Genomic DNA, 26,254 nt, shown 5'->3' on the forward strand with positions numbered 1-26,254 from the left:
AACAGGACTGGTATTGACAATAACCTCTGTGTGCAAAATGAGCCATTTTCTGTGCTCGAGCAATGGAGGACCCAATTGTTTCAAATTTGGCCTGACATCACTGGAGCAATCTGAGTGTCTGGTATTTGCGTGAGGTCTTGTGCTATTTGTATGAATCGAGGCACTGACACTTTCATATTATTAATGGCTCTAATTGCTTTTTAAATTATTTTTTAGTGTAATACTGCAAACTCCTGATCTGTAAGCCCCAGAACTCTCAATACCCTGGTAATCGGGTCCACACTCCCCTAGTGTATTTACATACAACTCCAAAGTGTACACATACTTCTTGTTTTGTTTATTATATACAATCACATTCATAAGCATTAAAGCTACAAAAAATAGAAAAACCAACAGCCAGTGATGATTGAATCTCAGGGGTTTCAAACAGCATTGGAGAAGCAATCTCTTCTTCTAAGCTACAATGAATAACATCTGCACCTTAGAATGTCCGAGGGAGAATGTTTTTGGTGGTGTCTGTCAAGAAGGGAGTTATGAAGACATCGCACCCAAGTGTCAGCGAGTAAGTTAAATTGAGACAAATAATGAGACTTACTTCAGAGAGTTTAAAGCCAGTTGCTTTAAGGTTTTCAGGTCGCTCTTCATCCCTCCAATGCCCATGAAGACTTCATAAAAATCATACGACAAGCCTTTGGATCCGAAGAAGGGGGGATTATCATTGCCGATCACAACAGGGTGCCCTTGAGCCATGAGAGCTGAAGCTGGGTGGTTCCTCAGATCTGAGACTAGCATCAGAACCTGTCAAAGGGAGAGGGAATGTCTGTTTTTACAAATTGTACAGAGTTTTGCAGGATAAGTAGCATGAAGAGGTTTGTTGATTAAAGGGTTATGGCATTTATATCCTTACGTGTGCTGAGATTAAGTCTATTTGCATTTTAGAGAAGACAGCGTAGAGGTACCTTGGCCAGGCAACCCATTGAAGGGAATTTAGTACAATGTAGGTAATAGAAAGAGTGTGAAGGAGTTGATGTCAAGATATCCTGGCAAGAGGGTGTGGGCCTGGTGAGGTGAGTCCCTTAACTTCCCCTCAAACCAGTTCTCACCAAAGTCCACTCACCAAATACCTTCACCCCTGGACTTCCCCTGCCTCCAGTTAGGGTTGTAGCTTCATCGCCTTAGACACTTTCGGACTCTGAGAAAGACTGACTGGTGTCCCAGTAATTGTCTGAACGCCCATACACAGGCCTAGTCTTAGCTCCCTCCTCTGATTCCAGCTTAGGGTGGGTTTTGGAGAACATAATCTTTACACTTTTGTGTTTAAATAAAATAGTTTATTAAGAGTACAGCGTAGGATGTCAACCCCTGGCAAGCGCTGGTCAACTGCCTCACCCACCAGATTCCAGAATTCTAATCATCCTCACAGAACATAGGATGACCAGTACCCTGGATCATAACACTCACCCCTTCCTTAAACATCAGTAAAGATATAACTATACATGTACAAAAATATATGCATAAAATTATGAAACAACACCAATTACAAAAATGAAATTATATAAAATCTGTTTTACACTTAACATGTTACAGTTCAAGCCTAAAAATCATTAGTCACCCATCACATGCAAAATATTCTCATCCAACTTCTTTGGTTTATAAGTCACATGATCACTAGTTCTTTTTCCTCCCACCGGCATTGGTTTATAACTGACACAACCACTAGTTCTTTTTCTTCCTGCCGACATTTGTATCAATTCATCAAGACTACTCTTTTCTCCGTCTCTTTCCATACTGGACTCTGCATCTCATTACAACATGAGGCCTTCCTAACATTCCACCACCTTCCAACACTCAACAAAATCATATTTCCTTTCATCTTCTTTATGCATTTTTGGGTTAGTCTATTTGGAACGGCCCTTTGTATAAGTCGCCTCCACAACATTTTCTTACCGAATAGCATTCTTTAAGCATCCTCAGTGTTCTTTTCAACTTACTATTATGTCTATATACTTACTGATTCTGGTACCTTTCCACCCTTTCACACAGATCCTGTTCATCTGCAACTCCAAAATTCACTCTTTTTATCCCCACTGGAACCTCCAATGTGCAATCCACTCTTCATTTGAGCAGGAAAAATGGTGTTTCCCCGGTAACAGTATGCTGTGTAGTCTGGTAATTCCACAACATATTTTTCACCTCTTGTCACCAATTCAACCTCCCGCCCATTGCCAACTGAACACACTCATCCAACACACGGTTAAAGAACTCAACAAATCCATTCCCGCGCTGGTGATAAACTGGAGTTCTGAAATGCCTAATCCCCTCTTTGATGATTCAAACTCAGTCACAAATTGTGGACCATTGCCTGAAATGATTTCTGCTGGACAACTCTCCCTCCTGAACACTTGTTCACAAAATGATATGACCTTGGATGACTTTACCTCACTCATGAAGGCAACTTCAGGCCATTTTGAATAATAATCTACCATTACAACAGCAAATCCATTCGCATATCCCAAAGAATTGAACAGACCACTGATGTCAATGACAATTCTTTCCCATGCTCTGTTTGGCAATGTTACAGGCGCAATGGGAGTTTACACCATCGTATGAGTTTTATCACTGCATGTGCAAGATATACTATTACAAACAAACCTCTCAACTAACCTATCCATACCAGGTCACCCAAAATCAACCTGAGTTTTCCTTTTCATGGCAGACATACTCCCATGTCTCACATGTACCAATCCCAACAGTCTCTTTTTCAAGCTTGTTGACACCACTAGTCAGTCCCCTCTTCGGAGAATTCCATTTTCCACAGAGAGGTAGCTTTCTTTCAGCATGCACCAAATTTCCATTCAGTAATTTTTCCATCATCAGCTGCAGAACTAGATCACTACCAGTTGCTTGTTTCCATTCATTCTCACTAATGGCTCCAGCACACTCTTCCTGCACACTAGCCACCATCCATTCATTGTCATCCTCAAACACATTGTCCTTCAATGCCACGCACGAAAAACAATCTGCATTGCCATTCTTCATAACTGGCACTTAATGTCAAAGCGGTATTCTTGCAACCTATACAACCATTTTGCAACTCAAGGAGTTGCTCTAGCTAGGCTTCTTTTTGAAAACAGATCTACCAATAGCCTATGGTCAGTGCGCAATGCAAAATAATCCCTTATACATATTTCTTAGAATGCTGTATGCTCCACCAATACGCCAGTGCTTCTTTTTCAATAGTTGAATACGTGCCCTCTGTTTCTCTCAACGTTCATGATGCAAAGGCCACTACTTTTTCTACTCCATTCTTGTTTTGGATGAGAACACCACTTAACCCATACGCACTGGCATCAGCAACTACAATAGAATACTGGCAAGTGTATTGAATGGTTTTAATGGCACTGCCTTGATGATTGATTCTTTGATTTTCTTGAATGCATTCTCACACTCGCTTGACCATACAACCTTAACAAAGCATGCACCTCGTTTGAGAAGTGCTCCACAAACTTTGAATAATATTCTGACAGACCGAGAAAGGAGCTCAGTAGTCCCTCATCCTTTGGTGAAGGTGCCCTCTCAGTTGCTTCACACAACTTTATCTTCAGTTTCACTCCTTCCCATGATAGGGTATGTTTCAAATAATGGACCTCATTCACTTCAAAACTACACTTCTCAACACCAATTGTCAATCCAGCTTGCTCCAACGTACCCAACGCGCATTCCAGCACAACATTTTATTGCATTACATCAGAACCTCAAACTAGAATGCCCTCCTGGAAACACAGCACATTTTTTAACCTGCCAAAACACCGTGCTTAACCCACTGGAATACGGTGGATGCTGAAGGCCAGACCAAAAAGCATTTGCACACATTGATACGTTCCATGTGGTGTTATAATTGAGGACAGATGTTTAGAATCAGGATGCATACATATCTGGTGATAGGCGTTCAATAAATCCAAAGTTGAGAAATACTTGGCATCTCTCACTTCCATCAACATTTCATTGATGTTTGGCAATAGATGGTGATCAACCCATATACACTCATTCAGGTCCCTGAGATCAATATACATGCTTAGTTTACCTTTACTTTTCTTGGCAAAAACTACTGGACTTAACTGCTTCAATAGGTTCTTTTTTTAAAAGTTTTATATAGCGCGAACTAAACCGGAGACATCGGGTATCAGAGCGCTTTTACATGAGCACCAGTTTGGTTTCAGAAGGACACATTCATTTTTGTTAGGCACGGGGAGATTAAGTGATTTGCCCAGAATCACAGGATGTTAAGCGTCGTTGCCGAGACTCAAACCCGGTTCCCCAGCTTCGAGGTTGACCGCTGTAGCCATAAGGCTACAACCTATCCCGTTCAATAACCTTCCATTCAAACAATCTGTCAAGCTCTTCCTTCAATTGATCCCATAATATTAATGTCACATTACAAACCTTGTGCCCTTTTAGTTTAACACCCTCCCTCAGAACAATGCAGTGTTCAATATTTTTCAAGCATCCCAATTTCCCTGTAAACAATTTTGGAAATTAGAACCTCCATTTATCATGTTGACTCTGTTCTTTTAAAAACAGTTGATCGGGATGATCCAAGTCTAGGATCATTCCCAACATGTGCTGTTCTTTCCAGCTCAGAAAGACTTTGCCTTCTTTACTACATACATTTTACCAACAGTGCATCTATTCTTAATCTCTACTTGAGCTGTGAAGTATACCATCACTGGTAACAGGCCCCCACAATACCCTTTAAGTTCTACATCCGCTGGTAACAATTCACATTTTCCCACGCTCTCCCACAGTGATTCATCAACAAGTGTGGAAGGTGAACAGGAATCTGCCCACATCCAAATTTGTTTTCCTTTCACTGTTACCTCACACTTTGGTGGAATATAACCAGTTCCAACAGGAGACTTAACATCACATGCAACCATGACTTCCCCACTATTATCTTTCACACAATCTGTTTCAACATCATCTGATCCGTCTTACTCAGTAAACCAATTCACGTTTTGCTTGCCATCCTTTCTTACTTCCAACTTGAGAACCCTAGAAAAATATTCCATTTACCTGCACCTGTAGCATCTAGCTTTGGCAGCAGGACTAGAACTCAATTCTGCCATGTGCTTTGTAATGCCACATCAACAACACTGTTTACCTCTATCTTCAGCATATATTTTTACTGCATGAAACTAGTTATTTCTCCCATTTTTCATTTGTGCTACCATACTGACTTCATTCCCTTCTAAATGATCTGATTTTCCTTTTGTTTCATCACACTTCAATTCCTTAACATATTGGGTTGTGTTTTCAATGAGCCATGCAATCTCAATAGATTTCTCTAATGAAGTATCCTTCAAACCCAATAGTTTCTCTTGTAGTGTCACATTACTGGTCCTATTAATCATCTAGTCCCTTATTACTTCTTCTTGTAACTCCTTAAATCTACATGAAGCTGCCAAGGTCCTAAGTACAGTCCCATATTGTTCAATTGTCTCGCCCGGTAGTTGAGCCTTGAATTATTTTTATGTCTTTCTACAGCTATGCTCAACCTTCTACCAAAAGTTTCAATGCAGACATACTCAATAAACTCATCAGCATCTCCCTCAGACCCCACGTGTGTGTTCTTGCTGTTGCATGCAAATATGGATAATGTTTTTAACGCTTTTCTGCCTTCAACACCTAAACAGTGTTCGAACATTGTCAGCTTACATTTGGCCACATAAACATCGCCACCCACTGCCTCCAAATATGTCTGAAAAGATTCCTTCAGAACTCCCTGAGCCATAGAGAGTAGGCCAAGATCTTGTAAAAACATTGGTGAAGAAACAATATTTTACACAGCCGTTTTCTCTTTAGACTTTATAAATGCCGAAAATTATGAAAATAATAATAATAAAAGTCGTCACCGTAGTCTGGAAAAATAAAAAAAAGTATTCACCGTTGTCTTGGTTCTTGATTAGAAAATATGTTGGTTTGGTAAACGATTTCAAGATCCTAATTTTGTAGTTCTTCCTCAAGTTCCTGTTGTTCCCAGAATAATGACTGTGTTAAGTAGTTTCTATGCAAAGCACTGTCCCTTTTCTATTTTCACTTGCTGCTGTAGAAGTCCTTCCTCGATTCCATTGATACTCCAGTGGAGGAGAAGCCGACAATACTGTTGGGAGTCCTTCCTCAATTCCTTGTTGCAGTCAGAACAAAAGACACTGATGTTCGCATTGAACACTCAGCTCCTGGTGAGGTTTCCCTACTTTAATCACTTGCCGAATCACGTCTTCCTTCCCTCGATCACCCTCCCGTTGGGAGTGAGCGAACCAGTGCGCTTGAGGGCATTCGCTGACGCATGCTCTCATCCCTGGTAGTCCAGTGGGAGAGCCTTGCTCTTCTGCTGGTCCGCTCGGCCAGCCGTCTCTGTTTGACTTTCTTTTTGTCTGTCCTTTCTGTGTTTACTGTAATTGTGCCTGTTGACTACCTTTTGTCTGTCTTTTCTGTTGTCACTGTTATTGTGCCTGTTTTTCAGTTTTTTTGTATATTGTGCCTTTTGTTGTGTCCTCTTTTCACTGTGCCTGTTTTTTGCTGCCATTTTCCTGCCACTGCTGCCCCCACGGCCCCTCCCCCTGCCCGTTCCCACTCTTGCCTCCCAGCTGCTTTTCCCTCCTGGTTCCCTATTTAATGACGGTCGCTGCTCAAACGATTGAGCAAGATCTCTGACCTCCTGGTCAGGGAACTCTGCTCTCTGGTCCAGCTGCTCCGTCGTTGCGCCGATGCCGCTGCCCCTTACACCTTTCTGTCCAGGTAGGTATTCGAAGCCCTCCTCCACCAGCAGGCTCCTGCCTGCGACTCATCCCTGGTGGTCCAGTGGGAGAGCCATGCTCTTCTGCTGGTCCGCTCTGCCAGCCTTCTCTGTTTGACTGTCTTTTTGTCTGTCCTTTTTGTTTTTACTGTAATTGCGCCTGCTCACTGTCTTTTTTTTGTCTTTTCTGTTGTCGCTGTTATTGTGCCTGTTTTTCCGGTTTTTTGTATATTGTGCCTTTAGTTGTGTTCTCCATTTCACTGTGCCAGTTTTTCTCTGCCCATTTTCTACCGCAGCTGCCCCCACAGCCCCTCTCCCCTGCCGGTTCCAACTCCTGCCTCCCAGCTGCATTTCCCTCCCCTATTCACTATTTCATGCTGGCAGTGCGTAGCGGGCGTGCCAAAGGTGCACCAAAGGCAATCCCATCAGCACCCGTCGGTGACCAGTGCCAGGGACCCTGGTTCTCCGACCACCCACGCCTAGGACTCAGCTGCCCTCCACCCACTGAACCCTGTAAGGAACAACAACTGCCAGCTGTCCAAGCTGAACACCACCCATGGCCAGTTCTCCTTCAAACACTGCCTACAAACCTTCACCAACCTACCACAGCCACAGCGCTCCCACTGAACGCTAGCACACACAAAGCCCTCAGGTGCATCCTCCTCAACGTGCACTCCCTGCACAAAAACGCAGTAGAAATCTGGGACCTCCATGACACCCTCTTGCCAGACGTAGCCTTCTTCACGGAAACCTGGACCAACCCCACCTCCGCCCCCAACATCGCTACCGCCATCCCTGACGGATACAAGTTCCGAAGGAACGACCGCCCCAACCATCGAGGTGGAGGACACGCCATCGCACACAAGAACTGCCTCTGACTCACCACCTCCCCACAGAACACCTCCATTTACAGATCCAGATCAGCACCAGAATGACCCTACTCTGCACCCTCGCCTACAGACCTCCCGGACCTCGAACCGCGTTCACCACAGCCATCACCGACCTCATCGCACCCCAAGCCATTGCCTCCATGGACTACATACTGCTCAGAGACCTCAACTTCTACTTTGCAACCTCAGTGACCCCAACTCCTCAGCCCTCTTGAACAACCTCTCAGATATCGGACTGAAACAGCTCATCACCACCTCCTCCCACAAGTCAGGACACACCCTCGACCCCATCTTTGCAGGAGGTAACAACATCCACTTCAGCCACACCTCGCAACCCTCCTAGATGGACCACTACTGCGTACACTTCTCTTCAAACAAAGCCATTGCTCACAAATCTACACCTTGCCCTCCATGAACGAACTTGAGCAAGGTTACTGAGGAGAACCTCAACTCCACCCTCAGCCATGATCCCCCACCCCAACGCCATCTCTGCAGCCAAAGAACTACACAGATTGCTCACCAACTGCGCAGACAAGCTCCCCCCTCTTCGCAACTCCAACAGACAGCGCCCCAGGAAGGCCACCTGGTTCTCCACCAACCTCCAAGAATCCAGACGCACCTGCAGACGTCTTGAGAAGCTATGCAGGAACAGCAAAACCGCAGAAGATCTGACCACTTACAAGAACGCCATGACAAAATACCACCAACTCATCAGATCCACCATAAAGTCCTTCATCCAGAACAAAATCCTTGCTAACTCCAGCAACTCAAAGGAACTCTTCAGCATCATTCAGAAATCCACCAAACCCCCCAGTGAAGCCACAGAAGCCACACCCTCCAAAGACCTCTGCAACAAACTCGGATCCTACTTCCATCTGAAAATCAAGTCCCTAGACGACAACTTCACCAGACACTGACACTACTCCTTCCTCCAGCAACGACAGCCAGCCTACCATCTCCACCTGGACCCCGGTCACCACCGAAGACACCGCCACAACAATGAAAAGCATTCACTCAGGCGCCCTCATGGACCCCTGCCCACTGCACATCTTCCACAGAGCCACAGCCACCATAGCACCCGAGCTATGATGCACCATCAACGCCACGTTCGAATCCGGCACTTTCTCTTACTAGAAACGCGCGGAAGTCAAGCCCCACCTCAAGAAGCTCTCTGCTGACCCGACGGACCTCAGAAACTACTGACCCATCTCTGTCCTCCCCTTCTTGGCCAAAGTTACTGAGAAGATCGTCAACGTCCAGCTAACGAACTTCATTGAAGATAACTCCATCCTCGACCCTTTCCAATCCAGATTCTGCAGCAACCACAGCACAGAGACCACCCTCCTCGCCGCAACAGACAACATCCGCACTCTTCTCGACCAAGGCCACACCGCGACCCTCATCCTACTAGATCTCTCTGCAGCCTTCGACACCGTCTCCCACGCACTCCTTCCACCAGACTCCACGACTCCGGCATACAGGTAACCGTTCTCGACTGGCTTTGCTCCTTCCTCACCAGCAGAACGCAAAGAATCAAACTTCTGCCCTTCCTCCCCAAATCCACAGAGATCAACTGTGGAGTACCCCAAGGATCACCGCTCAGCCCCATGCTCTTCAACATCTACATGGCCCCCCTCGCCGCCATCGTCAGACAGCATGGACTCAGCATATTATCCTACGCTAACGACACCCAGCTCATCCTCTCCCTCACAAAGGATCCCCACACCACCAGCCTCAACTTCCAGGAAAGAATGGAAGACGTCCCATCCTGGATGAGCAGCAGCTGCCCGAAGCTCACCTCGTCCTCGGACCCACCCCCTCAGCATGGAACTCCCACGGCCCATGCCCGAAACCTCGGCATCATACTCGACTCCTACCTCACCATGACCTGACAGATCACACCGTCGCCTACACCTGCTTCAACACCATCCGCATCCTTTGCAAGACCTTCAAATGGATCCCCCCTGAATCCAGAAAGACATTCACCCACACACTCATAACAAGCAGATTGGACTACGGAAACGCCCTCTATGCCGGAATCAACAAATCCCTGCTCTGCAAACTTCAGACCACCCAGAACACATGGCCAGACTCATGCTCGGCATCCCCGACATGAACAATTCACCCAACATGCAAGACCTCCACTGGCTCGCGTCGAATAACCTTCAAGCTACTCACCCATGCCTACAAATTCTTCCACAACACCAGACCCCAATACCTCAACGAAAGAGTCTCCTTCCCCATACCCTCCGCTCCTCCGACCTCACCGAAACCCTGCGCATCCGCAGAGCCAGAGCGGGTGGAAGAGCCTTCTCCAACATTGTGGCAAAGACTTTTAACGAGCTCCCAATCAACATCAGACGTTCCCCCACTCAGCACACCTTCAGGAAGAACCTCAAGACTTGGCTCTTTGGCTGACTTGGAGCTGCACCCCCTCACCCCCAGTACATTGGGGCCCTCACAGGTAAATAGCACACCTTACAATTACCTGATTGATTGATTGATCCTTCAATAGGATCTCCAGAGTAAGTGAATAGTAAAAGTAAAAGGAGTAAAAAAACTAAAGAAAGTTGTCATGTGCCTCTGTAACAAGTCATCTATTAACATATAGGCTTACCTAGTCCTATCTCAGCAGTAAATAAGTATGGTTTCAAATGTCCCAAAGCAAAATTATAACACAATCAATCCAAGTTCACTAGTCATTTATCCGTACTGCTAGCATTCACAAAATAAAAAAAATGTTAATCACAAGAAATGCTAAGGCCACATGTATTGTATTGTAAAATTCTAGTAAATATCTCTAGCTACAAATAGTGTGTTGCCCTGTTGTCTAGCCTGTGTCGGGCTTTAACAAAACCGTCAAGATCGGATTTCCATTTGTAAAGGAGTAGTTATGCACAGTGTTTGCAAATGGCGTACTTCAGTTGTGTCGTCCCAATTCAGAATCATAACTGGGATGAGGAATCCGAGACACACTGTACACTAAATACATGTAAAGTTTTCCTCTGCACAGTTGTACTTGGCGCCCGTATTCAAAGTTGTCATAAGGACAAACATATTACTTATATTGAGTCTAAACTAATAGTGTATGTCTCCCACACTAGCTACTTGCGGAGTACACAGATACACATATCGGTATTCTGCAGTATTGTCATAAGCATGCATATTTAGAACTCAAATGCATATTAGCAACATCAGGCCTAGGCAAACTAAAATAATTTCCATTGCGGAATTAGTGTAAAACAACCTGGTGTATAAAGGTTATATATACACTCCTAAAAAGCATCATAGCTACCTAGTTTTATCAGACAAACTGGAAATACCTCAACAATGGAAAGTGCTCCATCAACACAGTGTGTACGTATCACCATGTAGTTCTAAGTGTGCGCCATCTTAGTTCCACTTTAAATAGTAAATTGAAAACAGACTACTGTTTAGTAGCAGTGTCATGGAGCTCAAAACGGAGCTATTACCCCATGCTCTCCATTACCTGCAAGCAAATAATGACGCCATATTGACACTGTTGAAGGTTCTACACCCAGCAGCCAAAGTAGTGTTGCCATGATTGCGTGGTGTAACATTCCAAACACCAAAGGCTCATCTCTGTAAATATTTCAGAATATTGGGCCGACACACAATTGCGTCTTCATTTATGAATTGCAAGCCTTTTACACTTGTCTAGAAAGAGACACCTAGGAGGCGGACGGCGGCTTCATTAAAGAATTTCAATGCTTTTGCATTAAACTATTGAGGGACACCTAGGAGCGAGTAGTGGAACTGCTGTCTCGCGAAAAAAGTTCAACAGTTTTGCTTTTCACTTGTGAGGAAGACCTTGTATTGACTTGTGAAACTGCACCTCCACTAAAGAATATCGATGCATTTGACTTGAGGGACACCTAGTAAGAACTAGTTGAACTGCAGCTTCAAGTAAGGATTTCAATGCTTTTGCATTTGGCTTTTGAAGGATACCTAGTAACTACAAGTGGAAATGCAGCTTAATAAAAGGATTTCAATTCTTTTGCATTTGCCTATTGAGGAACACGTAGTAACAACAAGGAGAACTGCACCTTCACAAAAAAATATACATTTGTTTGCATTTGACATTTGAAGGACACCTAGTAAGGACTACTGGATCTGCAACCTCATATAACAATTTCAGAGCTTTTGCATCTGACTTGATAGGGCCACCTAGTAAGGATTAGTGGAACTGCAGCTTTGAGTAAGAATTTCAATGCTTCTGCAGTTCACCTGTGAGGGACACCTAGTAACCACTAGTGGAACTGCAGCTTCATGTAAGAATTTGTAAATACTTTTGCATTTGACTTGTGAGGGACAAGTAATAATGGCTTGTGGAACTACATCTTCACGAAAGAATCTAAAAGCTTTTGCATTTTACTTGTTAGGGACACTTTATAATAAACTGCAGAATTTTAATGCATTTGAATCTGACTTGTGAGGTACACCTAGTAACGACTAGTGAAATTGCAGCTTTGTGAAAGGGTTTCAATGCTTTTGCACTGTAGTAATGTGTTGAGGAACTGCAGATCTGGGAAAGAATTTTGAAGATTTAGCATTTGACTCGAAAGGGAAGTTACATAACTGATTACATCATCCAGTGGTGAGTGTGAGTGTTATCTAAAAGATTATGAGTGTTAAACATATATAACAAGGTACTACAAAAGTTAAAATAGTATAGTATACTTTCTGTACTACTAATGAGTGATAGTATTTCTTACATATATTTTGTGAGCAGCTGTGTGACTGTATTTCTGTGTGTGAGAGGGTGGCTGAGTGACTGTATGGGTGAATAAGTAGGTGTGCGAGTAGCTGTGTTGGTGAATGAGTGGCTGTTTGAGTGACTGCACTGGGGAGTGAGGGGGTGTGTCAGTGGCTGTATAAGTGAGTGGTTGGCTGTGTGAGTCACTGTATGAGTGGATGTGTAAGTGACTGTATGAGTGAGTGAGTTGGTGTATGAATGGCTGTATGAGTGAGTAACTGGCTATGTAAATGTGGCTGTATGGGTGAGTGAGTGGCTGTTTAGTTAAGTGAGTTGGTGTGTGAGTGGTGGTATTGTAGAGTAAGGTAGGTCTCACCAGCCTCAGGGTTCTCACCAAATGGAGGCCCCCTTACAGTTCCAAAACAAGATAGACACTCCAGTGTTAGGAGCCAGGCTTCTCACACACCTAGGACAAAGATGTTCTCAAAACTCCAAAGCAAGCAACCACATGACACCCAGTCCATAGAGAACATCCATCAAAGCCATTAGCATTCCCCGCATCAGGCCGATCACGGCGAGTCCTGACTGTGCACCGACTCCCATCGAAAGCCCAGCAAATATGCACAATCCCAGTCACTCCTGTGCAGAGCCTAGGGACAACTAACAACTCCCTAACTACCTCCAGTATACTCCATTAGAAGCAGCATTGCCCAAAAGCATAGGTAAATACGTAACGTAACCCACACCAAGAAGCCCAAAAGCTGGCCACAAAATCTGAACCTTCCTGAAAAAGTGTGTAACCTAATCACCCAACTCCATTAGGGAGAACCTCATTACACCCCACATGCAGAGACCAGAGGGACATGCACGTGACAACAGAAACATAGCCATTACGTACGGAGCCCCTAAAAATCATTACACATCCACTTCCCTTTAGATTGCACGCACATGCAGGTCAAAAAGATACCCCCTGCCCTGATAAAACGTCACACACACTGAAAGGAAGCAGACCGCAAAGTAAAGTACTCTCCTCTGCCACAGTAGGGGGGGACCAAAGTACCAACAAAATAACCTTAAGGTGACCTAACATCACCATTCCCTAAAGTACTGCTACTTCCTTTCAGTACCCCACTTAAAAGTTTAGCGCATAGTGAAGGTAGAGAATAATCCCTTAAAAAGGAGACAGGAATTTTTCCAAAAATTGTATAATGATATGTGTTTTTTTCCAAGCTAACCTACAGCTCCTTTCCAACAGGTCTGAAATTGAGCCGCATGTGCACCATTGTTACAGTGGCCCGCTATCCCTTCAGCCGAAGCTCCCAAAAGGACTTCAATGAGGTCCAATCGCCAAGAACACATACTGCAAGCTGCCTTTATGGACACTTTTTGACATACTCTTTTTTTCACTGCACCAAGCCAAGACAGTACTGGGCAAACAGAAGACATACATCCCCACTGGAGACCATCCCAAGTCCTACAAATGTTCCCACAGTTATGTATTTAGGTATTTTTGTACACTCTCTGTCTAGCATGGGTGCTCTCGCTCCCCTCGAAATCAGAAATCTGCCTAGCTTCATGAAGCCTACCCCGAAATTCATGCAGCGCTTGCGTAGGGATCTCTCCCACATCGCTAGTATTCCTCATGCGCTGCACAGCGCACTCCTACACCACATGGTATCAGCATATGACCACGTGGGCAACCAAACCATGAACAGGTCCTGTTAAATATGTTCGATGATACCCCACGCTGTAGGCCCAGACAGGCTTTACTTATCTCAAGAGATAGCCCCTGAAGAAGCAAAATGTCTCATCCACCTGTGCCTATGTAGGATTAGGACCAAGATAACATCCAATGGAGTAGAACCCCATATATCAGTAGTAAACATCAGGCAGTATGAGACCAACCCCAGAGCATTATACCTTTTTACCGAACCTAGCGATATTCGATCCGAACTAGCCAGGATGCGCAGAAGGAGCACTATAAGGGAGATCACTGTTTGGCCTGAGACTTCATGGAAAAGAGGTTCTTAGTGATATCAACACTACCCCATCATTGCACAAACACGTCCACTCCTGCCTCCGTCAGTGGTCCCAGGATGGTACTTAACATATTTGGGGCAGCCTTTCTTAATGACAAAATGGACCCCTGATATGGAATTCCAGTGCAGGACCATTCACCTCGATGACCCTAGGTGAAATGAGTACCATGGGAGAGGGTCAAAAACCAGCACAGAAAATCTGGGATACCGAGGTAAATAGGTACACTTGGTTGGAAGAGAAGGGGCAATCCCTATTTGTACCAAAACTTACAATGTATTCTTTGTGTTTCAGAGGCAAAGGAATAATGCCACTTGGTACCAATGAACACCGTGGAGCAATACTGCACATACAAGACCTACAATGGTGCTCCTCCACATTGATGGACTACTTCTGGCAATGCAGTAAATTTGCCTATGCACAGCTCGTCCCTGGATGGCAAGCCTCTGCACCCTCTTGAGCATACACACCCAACCCTGGTCATCCGTGGTGAAGATCTGTCTGAGTTGCTTCAACATCCGCTATAGAACAAACAACTCTGTTGCATCATGCTCGAAGAAGAACTGCTGACTATTTTTGCTGGGCTTAGTACACTTACATTCTGGAGGAATTCGGAGTGTTTCCTGACACTCAGGTGAACAAAGGAGGGTCCAAACCTTTCTTCACTGTACAAACAAAGGCAAATGCCAGCTGGCTACAGATAACCAGGTGGGACCCAGTGAAGATGATTAAGCACACTGAGCTTGGCCTAAAAGCTATAAGGGAAGAACTAAGAGCCATTCGCCTCAATCCGAAGATTGGTGCTGCCTGTTGCATTTATATTCCTGAAAATGATCTTGAAAACAGAACTCTTGCTTTTGCCATTCAAGTTTCCATCGTCTACAAACTGACATGAAGAAGGCAGGAGGTGCCCCTGAGCAGGACTGGTTTCATAGAATGATTTCATGGCTCACCCTGTGGGTGACCAAACTGTGCATGTCATTGCTTTTGGTTCTCATTTGTGTACTATTATTGTGTGGTTTCCTACAGATGGGGGTTTCCTGCTGTAAAATGCAGTCCTCAAAGTAGGTAGGCTGCCAATAGCTACACAGCAGACACAACAGAAACACACCCAGCTTCAAATAATGTTACTGTCATAACATATGAGAGCAAACATTTGCAATGCAACAAGTCTTGCATTTACGCGAGTTTGAGCTATTGGCATTGTAAATGACAATGCCTTTTATTTATTTATTGGTTTTTGAAACATAAATAAAATGCATTGTCATCTACAATGCCCATAGCTTAAACTCGCATAAATGCAAGACCTATTGCATTGCAAATGCTTGTTGTATTTACACACTTGTACTTTTATAGCATGTAAGTAGACAGTGCTAATATTAGCAAACATGTTGGTACCCCTTTTTCGACCTTGAAAAGATTATGGCCGAATCATCCCTGTATAGTGTTGAACATGGAGGATACGCAATAAGATCCATCTAGGGCATACATTTAACTTGCTGAACTAAAAATGGCACACTCTTCTCAAATATTGGGGAAATGATTTTGCAGATTGAGAAGCAATTTTATTAACAATTGCAGGAGTTTCAACGTCTGCTTTCCAAGTCCACGTCATGCTGATGTACTGGCCGTTCTTCAGAGGACAGCATGACCGGGCATACCATCTTCTGAAGGCTCGTTTTATTTAGCAGACAGACCCTGTATTGTCACTTGGATGCATTTAGTTTACGCTCACCTTTGTTGGTATGAATGCCAGACTTCTGTTTTTCGTCCTCCCACTTCACAACTTTGAACTTCTTTCAACAACCCATTTAAAGTAGTTTCTCAATATACTCTGGTGAGATGGAGAATGGCTAAAGATGGCATTATGTTTCCCTGCTTGGGCCCACTCTGTACGGCGGGCTATGGCATCCACAGCAAACAATTCTTCTGGATGCCTGGAGGACATTCTAAAAGTAGCAAACTAGTAAATAGGTTTTACTTTTAAAACTTTATTACAAACCAGTAGAACATGAGTCTTGTGATATTACTTCCACGCTTTAAACTAGTCCTAATTTAGCCTCCGGCTGTGGAACAGAATGGCAGTTCGTTTGAATCCTATTAAAGACACAAAGCAAACATTATCCCTCCTTTCCTCTCCCTTAATGTGCATTCTTTTGTTTCATTTTGCAATTCCATATTCTTCTCCGAACAAGACCGTTGATCCCCTTCTTTCATTGAGTTAGCTGATTAGGTCTCGCCTGAGACAGCGCTTCAGCGCTGCCTCGCGAGAGCTTTTGTTAAAGGGGGATCTGGAAGTGCAAACGAGTGCTTTTCAGGCCTCCAAATACAGTGCATGTGCACCGGGCGCGCGCACCATTTGGCAGCCTGAAAAGCACTGCCTGATCACTTTCACGGCCGCTTTGATGTCCTCAGTGAGCCGCGCGGCCACTGAGGACATCAAAGCGGCCGTGAAAGTGCACACCATTTGCCACCCCCTTCCTGCTTCTTCAATATTCTGTACTTCATCTCTAGCACTCTATCCTTTCTTACACCATTCCTTTCACTCGAGGTCCCTCGCCTCTCCCTCAAGCAGCATCAGTCTCTTTCTCTCAGTACATCCCTCTTCCTCCCCTCAAATCAATGTCAAATGTGTCCTTAAGGTAGCTAGCTGCGTGTCTGTCTATCTATCTATCCATTCGAACACAAATTCAGATTTAATGACATATGCCCTGGCCTATTCTTTCTCTCTTGTCTGATGTGCGTTCTGAACACACATACACATAAATGCACACACAACACGCATCCATTTAAATTTGCTAACACACACTCGCTCTCTCACACAGTGAGGCATTTTTCAAACACACACTCATTATTAACACATTCTCAAAAACTCTAATGCACACTCACACCATTTCAAACCAGTAAAAGCACTAACACACGGCAGCAGGAACGCATACCTCCACTCACCACACATTGCACTATTTCACACACGCACACTGCTTCTCTCGCGGCCTCGTCACACACATGCACAACTCCACTCTGACTGTCTTTGCTATTGAGAACCAGTGGACACGCGCTTTCTCGTGCTTGTTTTACTCTTGATCGTAAATGTTGTATTTCACTTATATGTCTCTCAGCATTAGCAGGTTTTCTCCCCAATCGTTTTCCCGTGGTGTTTTCCCTTTTTTGCACGTCTCTTCCTCTTACACATCTCAATCGTTTGGCCGAGTCTCTCCCAGCTGAATGTAAAAGTAACAAGCATTTGCAATTCAATAGGTCTCGCATTATTTAAGTTTGAGCTATTGGCATTGCTAAATAATGCAACACCAATAGTCTTTTGAACAATAGTCGACCCAGCAGGAGAGTTACTTCCCTACTATTTAACTCCCTGGCATATGAAACATTCATAGAAGCACCAAATACCGCTTATGGCTGGCTGAAAAGCGAGCCTTTTTTTTGCATGCAGCACAATTACAACACGGGCCCAGATACAGCTAACATCTAAGAAGCTTCTAGCAGGCGACTGTGAAGGCCATAAACCACCCCCCTTTCAGTGCGAACACAAGGGATTGTAAACATCAAGGGGCCTTCATGCGGAGCTCAAAGACCTCATAAATCAGGTGCTTATCTCTGGGAAGCTCATTCCTTAGCTGCCCTCTAAGCAGGGACAGGAAGGCAGGATTACGGTTCCAGCAACTGTGGTAAATATTCTTTTTTACCTTGACTGAATTTCATACGGAATCTAAAGTAAAGTAAAATAGCTCAAAATAACAAGAGGCAGAATCCGTGGTATAAGAGATTTTCTGAATGGTCTTTATTCCAAAATGGCCGACTCGAGTGGCGGCCTTCAGGTTCCGTCACCACGAGGGTTCAGGAAGTGAAGTACAATACTTTATTGACAAGCAGTAACTTTTATAATACATACATCACAATGAAGTGAATACAGTAGGCGTAACAATCGATAAGGACATTGACGTTTGGTGTGCGTAGCCGAAAATGGGTGTAATAATGAGTAAAAAGGAACATGATTGGCTATGATGTAATACATAGGTGGATCTATAAGATAATACTTAACATAGATGCGCGCGCAGCAGCATGACGTGTGATTGACGTGCAACTAGGGGGTGAAGGGGACTTGACATTTAGCTCTACATGTGGAGACGAGAAGTCTGGGGGGTCAAGTCAACCTAATCCCAAATCATATCTAACATCCTATGTTTAGAGAACTATGTTATCCACAAGAAGAGACTCTCGGACAGAATCTATTCTATACTGACTGTGTGCGTGTACAAGCGTCTAAGTGTCTATATGAGATGCGAGGGGCAGAAAACTTTCCATGGCAACAGGGCTATGAATTACTTGCAGGAGGACGGAAAGGCCGAGTCCTTTGCTTGTGAGCAAAAGGAAATGTTTACCTAAATCACTGGACAGGAATGCATCGGCTGAGGAGCAAAGTAGATAATTCGAAGGTGAAATACAGCTTCTTGGCAGGCAGGCAAAACTGGCCGGGGCAGGCACCGTTAGCTGCACAGGGAGTAGGACAAAGTTCATGGATACAGATGCGAGCTCAAGCTGAAGCTGTCAGAGACAGAGAGCAGGGAAGGCTTTGAGGACAGAATCGGGCCTACTTGCCTGAACTGTAAAAATAGAGTAACTTAGCCATATAAAGTCGGTGGCCTTTCATACTTAAGAATCGAATATCCAGCCCATTGATGGCGGATCTGACAGAGAACATGTTGACGGTGGACGCACATATGTTTGCGTTTTGGAAACTGGAACTGGAGAGAACATACATGTACTTGTGACATGCACATAGAACCGTTGGGGTCCAAGATAGGGGACATAACTGACCAGAAAAATCCATATTTCCACATTCCCTCCTTGTCCCCTTCTTGCCCTTCACGAGATATCAATCTTCATCAATCCATTGATCTGTTCATATAGCATCATTTGTTCTTCTTTCTTCTTCCGGGATCTTGAACGAGAACCTTGATATGGAATGCATGATGTGGCACACAGACCACAAATCGCTGGTCCACATTGCAGGCATAAACAACAACTGAAGAGCATAAGAAGGCCAATACCTAGGAAGGATAGAACTCTCCATCCCCAGGCTGATATCACACTCCAAAACCACCCGGACCACGTCCAAGTGCCTGGATTTTCGTGTATCTGGCTCACAATCTTATGAAGGCGTGTTATAGCTTTATATACAGATGGCGAATTTTCTGGTATGAATATGCAGCAGCTGGATCCGATGACCCTGCAAGCTCCGCCCCTATCGGCCAGGATGACGTCAAGGACAAGACGATTCTGGAGAACAACAATTCTCATCACTGATTGTTCCTCTGTCAGATTGCCTAGGGCGGCTATAGTCTCGTTTACTACAGCTTCAAGAGTCTTGGTTAGTCTACGTATCAGCTTACTATTTGATATTGTACCTATATAGGGAAAGATACCTTTATTGAAATCTACATACTTGTCCCATGCCGTCTCAGTATAATCGACAACTGGGAGATCTCTTCGCTCTCTATTGTGTACTAAATGAACATTCCGATAATAATCAGGGGGAGCTAGGAAAACAGGTGGTAAAAGGAATGCTATGTAACAGGTACCATCCCAATCTAGAGGCAGAAGCATATATGCCGTCTGACCACATATAAAGTAAGAATGGCGAGAAGCTCTAAATGACGATTTACCTTGATCACTATATTCTATTGTAGTAACGCATTGGCTATGGCCCATATGTATGGAACCAACTTTTCTTATACATAATTCACCCTTAACTGGAAATACTGACATAGTGGGCAGAATTAGTTCAACTTCGGATTTGACATTCAGAATCATAAGATTAGGTGTAAAATTACCTAATTTATACACTTCATTTTCTAGATCAGTTCCTGTTCTACTGGGGCGACCCTCCTTATTAGGATGACAGACTTTGAATAAAACTAGATTCAGATTTCCCCATATCCAATGTTGTTGATAAACTGCTGTGTCTGGGTCTATGGAATTTAGTAAGCTAAACCATGCTCCACAGGAGCCATTGTGTGTGAATGGATGTGGAAAGAAAGGCAGAACTCCTTTGTTATTCTGATAGGGAGGGAGTCGGCCACACACCCAACAATTGGTGGCATTACTAGTCTGATGGGAATGATGTAACATACTAATGAAGGTGTTATTGCGCAGCGCAAGTCTATAAGATAATTCATGTGGCGGTAGGTCACTAAAAGAATGTTCTGCAGCAACATTATAAACATGTCTAGAGATAGGATGATATATGTGCAAAATCACACTCGTAATAATTACTAAAACACTCAATAAAAACAAAATTAATAATGTCCTCATACAGTAGCTACGCAGTGATTTACAATACGCCTGTCGTTTCAACATTTCTCGGGTATTTTCTCTACTCAGGTCCAAGGGATACATGTCGGAGACAATTCAACCGCTTCACCTTGGAGAGGACTTAAACAATCAAATTGCTCGACTGTTTGGGCCTAAGCTTTAATTTATAGCACTGAGAGTCATTCTGTTCAACAAAAGGAAGTTTTGAATCAGTCTGTGAGGGAGTGCAGGGCACAGTGTCTATATCCGAGGATAGTCCATGAAATTTCTTAATATGGCTGGAATGTATCCAGCCCTTGCGGCCCTCAACTTTCACAGCTGTTCTTGTGGTCAGCAGGACTAGCTTCGGTGCTTTCCACCTGGGCTCCAACTGGGTCTTCCGATCAAAATTTCTTATAAACACCAGATCCCCCGGAGCAACGTCATGGGGTTTCACCTCAGTGTTGTCAGGAAAGGCTGCAGCTACCTGTGAACGACAAGATTGTAGTGCAGACATCAAGGAAGCCAAATAATCTGTCAGCATATTACAATTAACATCAGTTATTTTACGTGGTATAGGCGTCCCCCACATATTTGGTGGCCTTCCGAAGATCACCTCATACGGGGATAGCCCTGTTCGAGAGTGTGCTACCATTCTTATGTAAAATAGTGCAACTGGTAATGCTACTATCCAGTCAACACCTTTCTCCTTACATATTTTAGACAATCTGATTTTTAAAATTTGGTTATGTCGTTCCACGAGACCTGCTGCCTCGGGGTGTCGGACACAGTGGAATTTCCACTGATATCCCAACAAGAGTGAGACATGTTTCATTAATTCGGATGAGAAAGGCTGGCCGTTATCTGAATATACAACACGTGGTAAACCGTACCGCGGGAAGAATTCTCGAACTAACTGTTTGGCAGTAGTCGGGGCCGTGTAATCTGATACTGGGTACGCCTCAGTCCATCGGGAGAGAGCGCAGACAACTACCAGAACATATTTGAATCCTCGACATCGTTCCATCTGGATATAATCCATTTGGAGCACTTCAAAAGGATGGTCAGGAGTCTGGAATCCACCCTGTTCTACGGGAACACTTTTTCCTGGGTTGAACTGACAACATATCATACAGGTACGGACTTTTTGTTTAGCTGCCGCTCGTAAATGTTTGTTGAGCCAAATGTGTTGAATGCTATCTAGCATAGCTTTCTCTCCTAAATGCGCTGGGCTGTGAATTGTAGCTATAATGGCTTGGACCATAGAGTCAGGAAGAAACCATACAGATTTCTCCTTCGTCATCCATCCCTGATCTGTCTGGATCCCTCCTAGTTCAGTCCATTTCTTTAATTCTTCTGCAGTAGCATGTGTCTGTATGTCAATCACGTCAAGTGCGGGATCCTTAATTGTCATACACTGTGTTGGTGTCTGAACTATTGGCTTTGTCATGTCTAATGTGCGATTCTGAGCAGTCTGTTTAGCTGTTCTGTCAGCTAAATCATTGCCTTGAGAAATGATATCAGTAACCTTCGTGTGTGCTTTACATTTCATAATCGATATGGCAGTTGGTAGATGTATTGCGTCTAACAAGGCATGAATGAGGGTTCCGTGCTGAATGTGGGCACCATGGGAGGTTAAATAACCTCTCTCTCGCCACAGCACGCCGAAGTCGTGTACAACTCCGAATGCATAACGTGAATCAGTGTATATGTTGACTTTTTTATTCGTGGCTTGAATACAGGCTTGTGTTAGAGCAATAAGTTCTGCTGCTTGGGCTGACAAAGTATCTATACAATTTGTCTCAATAACTTCAGTGTCTGTTGTGACTGCATACGCGGCCACTAAGTCTCCTGTACTTGCTCTCATGCATGATCCGTCTACATACAACGTCAGGTCTGGATCTAACAATGGAACGTCTGTCAAGTCTTGTCTAGGTTTCGTCTTTATTTCAATAATTTCAACACAATCATGAGCTAGTGGGTCTGTTCCAATCACAGGTAATAGTGTAGCAGGATTCAATGTATTACACCGTCGGATCTCTATGTGTGGCTGAAACAATGTCAGTTCATAACCGGTAAGTCTTGCTATGGTCAAGTGTTGTGTCTGTGTTCGGTTCACAAGAACTTCTACTGCATGTGGTACTTGTACTGTCAATGGATGTCCTAACACTATGGCATCGCTTTGTCTGATTGCTAAAGCTGTTGCTGCCACTGATTTCAGGCACGCGGGCAAAGCCTGAGCTACGGGATCTAATGTACTGGAAAAATAAGCACATGGCTTGCGTGATCCTGCTTGATCCTGAGTGAGTACTGACAAAGCAGTACCTTCGCGTTCTGTAACGAAGAGTGTAAAATGTTTGCTATAACATGGTGTTGCTAAAACAGGTGCTTGGCATAAAGCTTCCTTTAGGCTTTCAAAAGCTTGTGTATGTTCCTGAGTCCAAGGGAGAACAGTCGATGTGGCTGCCTCCTGTGTGGTTAACTGAATGAGAGATTTTGCTAGAAATGCGTACTGAGGGATCCACTGCCTACAATATGAAGTGAGGCCTATGAAAGCCCGCACCTCCTTTTGTGTCTGGGGTATTGACATGTTAGCAATTAACTGGATGCGATCTGGTGTAAGCTGCCTTCCCTCCTTGGACAGCGAGTGACCAAGATAAATAACTCGCTGGACACAGAATTGCAGCTTAGAAGGAGACACTTTGTGCCCCTTGTCGGCTAGAAAATGTAAAACTGTCAGAGAAGCCTTTTCACATTCAGGTTCGCTTCTCGCGGTGATCAGCAGATCATCGACATATTGAAACAGTGCAGTGTTGACTGGCATGTGGATACTGTCAAGTTCTCGTTTCAGTGCTTGGCTGTAGATGCTGGGGCTTTCTGTAAATCCTTGGGGAGCGCGTGAGAATTTAAAGCTGCGCCCATTTAAACTGAATCCGAACAAATATTGGCTTTCCGGATCTATTGGGACGCTGAAGAAGGCATTCTTGAGATCAATTACAGTAAAGAATGTTGCTTCGGAATCAATTGCTGTCAATAATGATGATATATCGGGGACCACAGGAAATTGTGGCACAATGCACTTGTTTAGTTCACGCAAATCAATAACCAATCGGTATACTGGCGGAGCAGTAGGGTCAGTTCGTTTAAGAATCGGAATTATCGGCGAATTACATACATTGGAGTCTGTTTCTACAACTACTCCTTGGGCAATTAGCTCATCAATGATTTTCAACAAAGCCACTACAGCATCTTGCGGTAACTTGTATTGTCGCATTCGTGGTAATACCACTCCTGCCTTGAGTGTAACTCGGTATGGTGTAATGTTCATGCAACCAACATCAGTAGGGCCTTGTGCCCATAGATGTGCTGGTAAAGTCTGTAGTCGGGGATCCATGTCTCTAGATACATAGTGACCTTTAAAATCACGTAAAAACAATCTTACTCCTTCCGGAGAACAACATATTATGGCTCCTAGGGCTTTCAGAGTTTTAATTCCTAACAGATTTTCTGGGCATGATTTAGTAAGCAATAAATCTGTGGTTCGTGTCAAAGGTCCTATCGTAAGTGGAAGAGGCTGTGATACTTCATTAACAATAGGTTTTCCTGAAAAACCAAGGGAAACATTTTGAGAGCCTGAGAGGGGTGCCCCTGGAACTTCACTACGTTTTATAGTTGTTCGACTTGCCCCTGTATCGAGTAAGAATTTTCTATCTTGACCTAATAATTCACTATGTACATAAGGTCCTTCTTGATCTACAGGAATCTCGATAAGCGGTAAGTCAACTTCCCTCTCTAGGCTGGTTCATGCGTAACGCTGATACTCAGGATATTCATACTGTGCAGTCTGATACATTTGTCGTGTTGTGGTTTGTGTGGCAGTAACAGGCAACGGTGGTGCAGCTGGCACAAACTGTATTGGCTGTTGTGCGGCTGGCATGGCCTGGGAATGCGGCATAGCTCCTTGTTCATTCTGATCTTGTCTATGTGGCCGTGATCTTTCTTGTGTTTTACCTATGGCGATATTATGTTTTAGAACTGGACAATCGTGTACGTAATGACCTAGCTTTTTGCAATAATTGCATGTTCCTTTTACCGGTCCTGCTGAATCGGACTGTGTCGTACCCTTTTTATGTCCTTCAGCCGGTACTGTCTGAGACACTAGCATTTTCATTTTTGTATCTTTCATACGTCTTTGTTCGTGTTCTTGTTCATCTCTAATTCTATTGTGATGATACTGTAACATTTGTAGCATTTGTGACGGAGTGTTACTTTGCCAGGTACTCTCGAATTTCAATATTCTATTCTTTACTGGAGGTAAAGCATTTTCTACTAATTTTGTCACAAATAAATGTGGATACGACTCACTACTTGTTTTTATACCACTATTTATTCCAAAACATTTTTCAAATCGGGCATAATAGTCACTTGTGTCTTCATCATGCTTTTGTTTACAGGCCGTGATTGCACCCCAATCTTCCTTTTTCGTAGTTAATAAACGTGGCAGTACTTGTACTAGTAAACCTGGTAATGCTTTGACTTTATCCCCGAGCCCTGAACCTGCAGCTCGGGCCTTTTCTTCCGTTTCTAATGCTGTCCAATCTATCTTTTGGTCTCCCACTTCCCACTCTTTTTCTTTCAGTTTTTCATAAATGCCAGCAGGTAAGAGCACCTTTAATATCGTCATAATATCAGGATAGGTATACTCTCCCATCAGCAACATGTCCTTAATTTCTCGGTGGAAACCCGCTGGGTCTTTGTCATGACTTGGTACTACTTTCTTCATTTCTAACAATTCAATTTTTGATATGGGTGTGTATACAAATACACGGTGAAACTCATTGTCTTCGCCTTTTATTGGGTGCACTTCTCGTAAGGGATTTTGTCTATCCATATAATACGGCGTTCTTTCTCTGCGGGGCAGCGAGAAAGAATCCGGATTTACAAAAAGGACATACTGTTTACGTGACACTAATATTTCTTTAATTAACTTGTTACTAGAACCTCTCCATCTGTTCGTGAGTAGTTCCGTTAATATATCAGGTAAAGGACCAGGGTCAGCATGTTGGCTGTTATATAGTATAAGAAGCTGCTGAATCATATAGATTCCAGCTAAACGTTGTTCATCTGTACTAAGGTTAAAAAACGTGTGTGCTACGGTCTCATCACCGTATTTTTCAGGACTGTCAATCCAGTGAACGGCTGATCTGGCTAATTCTTGCTCATCCAGGGAATCGAGGAGATGGTAACCCCTTCGTCCTCGTAGTATTTTATCTGCGGCTTGGAACAAATGTTCAGGAGACTTTAAATTTATTATAGGCGTCGGATACGTTCTGCTATTATTTGGACATTCTGAGTGTATGGGATCAGAAAAGTATCTAGTATTATCACAGGATCTTCCTCTGCCTACGTATGCTATGGTTTCTGACTGTCTTGCGGAATTCCCTGATTCGGATACTTCATCTTGCTCGAACTCGTCTGTTTCCAATCTTTCTTCGTGAATACGTT

The 26,254-nt window shown here is 43.9% G+C and overlaps 1 protein-coding gene across 2 annotated transcripts in view; it reads right to left on the bottom strand.

Annotated features, from left to right (window-relative positions):
* Window positions 1–26,254, bottom strand: part of LOC146854820 (adenosine deaminase 2-like) — a 511,041-nt gene that overhangs the window by 17,265 nt on the left and 467,522 nt on the right. For both annotated transcript variants that reach the window (XM_085650538.1, XM_085650539.1), the window contains exon 9: window positions 596–798. In XM_085650538.1, the coding sequence (XP_085506664.1) occupies window positions 596–798 (203 nt within the window). The remainder of the gene's footprint in view (window positions 1–595; window positions 799–26,254) is intronic.

Source organism: Triturus cristatus, chromosome 4_1 (genome assembly GCF_964204655.1).
Source record: "Triturus cristatus chromosome 4_1, aTriCri1.1, whole genome shotgun sequence".
Classification (NCBI taxonomy): Eukaryota; Metazoa; Chordata; class Amphibia; order Caudata; family Salamandridae; genus Triturus; species Triturus cristatus.